Below are 4,838 nucleotides of genomic sequence, written 5' to 3' on the forward strand. Positions count from 1 at the left end.
CACAAGGGCACCCTATTGACACAAGGGGTGATCAGAGGATAGCCTGACACCCAGCGGCTGAGCGTCCAAGCAGCAGCCAAAGGGACTTGAACCCTTCACTCGCGTGTCTGTGCGATCGGGAGAGGGGACGTCCCCAGGGTCTGGGGACACTGCCTGTCACAGCAGTGATGCCCGGTGGGCTGATGAGTGGATGGGAAGGGGAGGCGGGAAGGGGGGTTCTGTTGCCAATGAGTCTGTGAACACTGTTAATATGATAGCGAATACCCTTAAATACATACAAAGTTTATTAAAAATAGGCTGCAAATGAAATACAGTAGAAATGGAAAACTACAGCAGGTCTGATGTCGTCTCCATAGTAACGCACAGTCATGAAAAGCACTTTACACATATTCACATTTGACCTAATTGTCCAAGGACGGCCACAACCACGGGAACGGGCTTACAATCACACATAGAGATATCCCTGCGTGTAAATATTCACACGTATTTGCATGTACTCATGTGTGTCTGTTGTTTTCTATATATTAACAGGATAACAGTTCACCTGCATCTTTCTCTTTAAAGAAGCTGTGGATTCAGTCTCCATAAGGCTGCCAGTGTTCTGAGACGTCGGGAGGCGCAAGCATGCAGATCCTTCATAAACACTTAGAACTGCTTACTCTCTTACTTGACGAGGGAAATGAGAGAAGCACACTTCCAGATACGAACCCTGACGGACACAGAAAATATGTACACGCACGCTGTAATGACTCATCTCACAGCTCTGAGGAAAGTGACTTCTAGGGCAGACGCCCCCCCTTCTGGAAGTGTGCGTATCTTCCTAACACACCTATCGTTAAGAGAACAACACGGTGAAGTCACCTAGAGCCGCAGCAGGGCTTGTCATATAGAAAATCTGCTCATGATCACAAAATCACTGACTGTTTTAACATCACATAATACAAAACAAAGTGAGGTCCGTCTCCCCAACACCAGCCACATATTCACAGCTGAGGAAGTGACAGTGCTAACTAATAATTCAATACATGAAAATTAAATAACTCTATTCGAATGTAAAAAAATAGCCTGAACTGCCACGAGTCTCTCTTACAGTATTTCAGTTACAGATGCCATACGCAATGGACCCTTCCTTCCCTGACAGCAGATCGGTATAAATCCAGTTCTCTTCTGAGTTTAACTTTATGAGGGACAGCCGTGCGCGAGCGTTGCCTACTGAGCTCTCATCCTTCTCAGGTACTTTGGTTCCCATTCACGCCAACACTGTTAGCAGACATCCTCCTTTACAGATTCCCTTGGAAGAGTTGAAACATTTAGCTAACTTTCTAACTTACGCGCCATCTTCAAAATCACTAATGACTTATTGGCATAATAATCATCTGGTATTTATAAAAATAAAATTTTCTAAGCTTAAATCCTCAAAATTGTCTTCTTGGAGAAACTTGTTTTAATCGAACACTAGAGCTGATTTGGAGGGCTGCCCGTGGGGATGGCGCCGCAGCAGTCACGCTCAGGCCCGCCTGCCTCCCAGCTGCGGGCACGGCAGGCCAGCACTCCTTGGCAGGCGCACGTCCGCGCGTCTCCCTGAGGCCACGCTGACCCTCCTGCAGCTGCCGCTACATAGCGCGAACGACAGTCTGCGGAGTTCAAGCTACTCTGATTAGTGAACAGCAAGTTTTAGAAAAAGAACAGAAACAGGACTTCTTTGCGCTCCTTGGGGGGAGACGGGGGCGAAGACACATCTCAGGGTCTTCTTCTGCCCCTTTCCAAACCCAGACTCTAAAGAGACTGACCAGAAAGCTACTTTCCTGGGAGTCAGGTCATTAAGAAGACAGTGTCTAGAGACCGTAGAAACGACAACCTCTTGGGAAAGTAAAGCGCGATTTCTTAGTGATGGAGCTCTTCCACATGCCAAGCCTTCCAGAAGCAGGCTCCCTGGGACCTGGGTCCTCAGGCGGCACCGTCACCAGGACCCCGAGGGGCCGGGCTGGGCACAGGGCCACCTCACTTCGTGTTCAGCTCGTTCTCCAGCTCTGTTAACTTGCGAGAGGCCTTGACTTTATTGGAGACGTCGTGGCCTTGGGAGAAAAGGCGCTGGCGCTCCCTGAACGTCAGGTTTTCAGGGGCTCCGGGACCCCCGGGGACATCTGCTTCGTGGCTGCAGGAGGGACAGGCACAGGGTTATTTTTCAGAGTGGAAACCACCCATCAGCAGGTAGCTTGGCTCACGTAAAGGCAGTTAGGTAAAACTTTCTAAGGGAGAGGCTCATTCTTTGTTTCATTCCGTCATAACCCTGCCGGGGATGTATTCAAACCCATATGGGAAAGGGCACAGTGTTCTCCTTAATTAATGTTCACTTTCTCCAGTCACACCTGACTCTCAAAAAGCTAGTAACATCAGTGTTAGCAAGCAGACAATCCTTAGCAATTAAGTTTAACTGAAGAGGTACAGTTTTAAAATCCAGCACTTTAATGAGCCCTACCTGCATCTGACAGGCCTCTATCAACATACTAACGGACGGTGGTAACAAGTTACCCTGAGATATTAAAGATGTGTAAGAACGCTTTGGGCATCAGTAGTTCTGACTACACCTAGCTGAGGATGTCTGCTGAACTGCAGGGGGCGACCCTGCCTGGTCCGGCAGGACACCGGGGCTTTACCCGGGGCATCTTGCTCCTCTGGGTGGACGCAGACGGCAGTGCGTCCAGCTCCTTCCACAGTCCCCACCAGAAACCCTGGGGCCCGCGCACCACCTGAGGCAGAACCATACCAGCAACACCAAGTAAACAAAGCCTCTGTGCTCACACAACTCTGTACAGCGAGCAACGCCTGAGCTGACAACCAAGTCTCTGAAATTTGAGTCCAGCCTCACAAAAGGTAGTGCGAGAAAAGAAAAGCGCCCTCAGTGACCATGAGACAGCCGCACAGCACAGCTTCAGCGAGTACCTCTTAGGCGGTCTCTCTCTCGGGTCCCGATAAACATCATGGGCTCCAAAAACTGTCCCAGCAGGTCCCACGTAAGAGTTTGCTCCTTTTCCGTAAAAAGAAAAAGTCACAGTTAAAGTACCTGCGCTATTTCCAGAACCACACTCATGATGAAGATGCAGTGCTCAGGACCTCTTAAGTCCTGAAAAAGAAGCAGCGAAAGGCTCTTCGAGTCAGTGGCAGACGCTCAATGGAAACCACATCCCTGGGTGGCCTGAGCAACCCCCTCACGGCCCTTGCAGGTGCTGAGAACCTGGCCCTCGGCCTTACTATTAGGGGAAACGTTAAGTCTAAGGGAGTAATAACTAGAAAGTTCAAATCAGGTAAAATGTGTAACTGACATAAATTCACAATAAAAATCCACAGATAGCAAAATTTTTCAGATACCCTGACACGAAGAACTTTCTCAGTGGATCACAGGGAGCAAATGTTCTTTTTCAGAGCAGTTACTGAATTCTCCCCACAAAATAAATGGCTATAATTCTTAAAACATTTGGGGGGGGTGGTGGGAAGAAGTCCTAAAACTCCCTAAGGTCTGATACTAATGCCGCAGACACAAAATCACTGACCAGAAACGAGGCCCGAGGCAGCACGGTGTGACTGTCAGACGCCTGGCCTGGGGCCCCGCGCTGCGGGTCAGTTGGCCAGTAACTGTGGGTGAGTGACGCCACCTGCCCACTTACTGAAGAGTACTGCCCAAGATCAAAAAAGGTGACGCCCGTAAAAGCGTTAAGCGCATCCCAATACAAGTGCACTAGTGAAGACGGGCAAAATCGCAGTGCAGCCATCAGTGCTAGTGTGCGCCTGTGAACTGCGGTGTCAGCATGCAGCCATCAGTGCTAGTGTGCGCCTGTGAACTGCGGTGTCAGCATGCAGCCATCAGTGCTAGTGTGCGCCTGTGAACTGCGGTGTCAGCATGCAGCCATCAGTGCTAGTGTGCGTCTGTGAACTGCAGTGTCAGCAAGAAAATCGCACACTTCGGAGATCATAACCCAGGTCAGGGTGATACACGCTCCAAACACTCAGCAAACACGGACGGTGCTGCACACTGGGCTCAACAGGCCAGGAGGGACCACAGCACGTCAGGGCTAAAGTGACCCTTCTGCACAGGTGGCAGCGATGAGCCTATGCTTCTTTGCTCCCTTATAAAGAGGTGTCTCTTCCACGGCCGTGTGGGGTGCATCCCGGCACCCCTCCTGGCACTGCGTCTTGCTCGTGAGTCAGCTGGGGTACCCATAGCCAGGGCACAGGAGGGGTCCTCCGCCAAGACTCAAAGATGAAACAGAAAGACCTCTCTTGATAAATTATTGGCAGAGGGAAAAACTTTCCATTTTAATTCTATGTTTTTTCTTAAATTTGCCTTAAAAACGTTGTGTTTCATCTTTTGAGTTTTGATTGAGGAATGCTTGCTTGTTGCCACTAGTAAAAATCAATTGTTGAAAATTTTCAGAATTTTTGATCAGAGTATCAGACAGTCTGGGCTGAGTGCCGCCCACAGATTGGAGCAACGGGAGTTGGAGGAACACAGACAGGAATCACCCCCCACGCCGTGATCGGATCCGGATTCCAAAGCCAGTGCTGATCAGAGGGGACACGCTAGTGAGGGCGCCCTGGTCGGGCAGGCGGTGGGGGGCTGGGCCGCCCCGGCTTTACCTCGACCTCTGGAGTGGCTGGGCCGGGCCGGGCCGGGTTTGGAGGGAGGGGGCGGGGGGCGGAGCCGGGCCCTGGGCCCGGTCCTGCTGGCGCCGGGCGGGGGCGGCCGGATGGCCGGCGAGGAAGATGCCATCTGAGACCGGGCGCGCCCTCCGCCCGGAGGGCCTGTCCTGACCTGCCGGCTCGTCGTCCTCGTCCTCCTC

General features: G+C 51.2%; 1 protein-coding gene across 1 annotated transcript in view; it reads right to left on the reverse strand.

The window, feature by feature from the left end:
- Positions 1-261: 261 nt before the first annotated feature.
- Positions 262-4,838, reverse strand: part of MLLT4 (myeloid/lymphoid or mixed-lineage leukemia (trithorax homolog, Drosophila); translocated to, 4) — a 101,396-nt gene continuing 96,819 nt past the window's right edge. The window contains exons 33-35 of the mRNA XM_010858771.1: positions 4,636-4,835; positions 2,944-3,028; positions 262-2,155 (exon numbers count right to left, since the gene is read on the reverse strand). Of these exons, the coding sequence (XP_010857073.1) occupies positions 2,002-2,155; positions 2,944-3,028; positions 4,636-4,835 (439 nt within the window). The 3' untranslated portion in view covers positions 262-2,001. The remainder of the gene's footprint in view (positions 2,156-2,943; positions 3,029-4,635; positions 4,836-4,838) is intronic.

Source organism: Bison bison, unplaced genomic scaffold, assembly GCF_000754665.1.
Source record: "Bison bison bison isolate TAMUID 2011002044 unplaced genomic scaffold, Bison_UMD1.0 scf7180017855360, whole genome shotgun sequence".
NCBI lineage: Eukaryota > Metazoa > Chordata > Mammalia > Artiodactyla > Bovidae > Bison > Bison bison.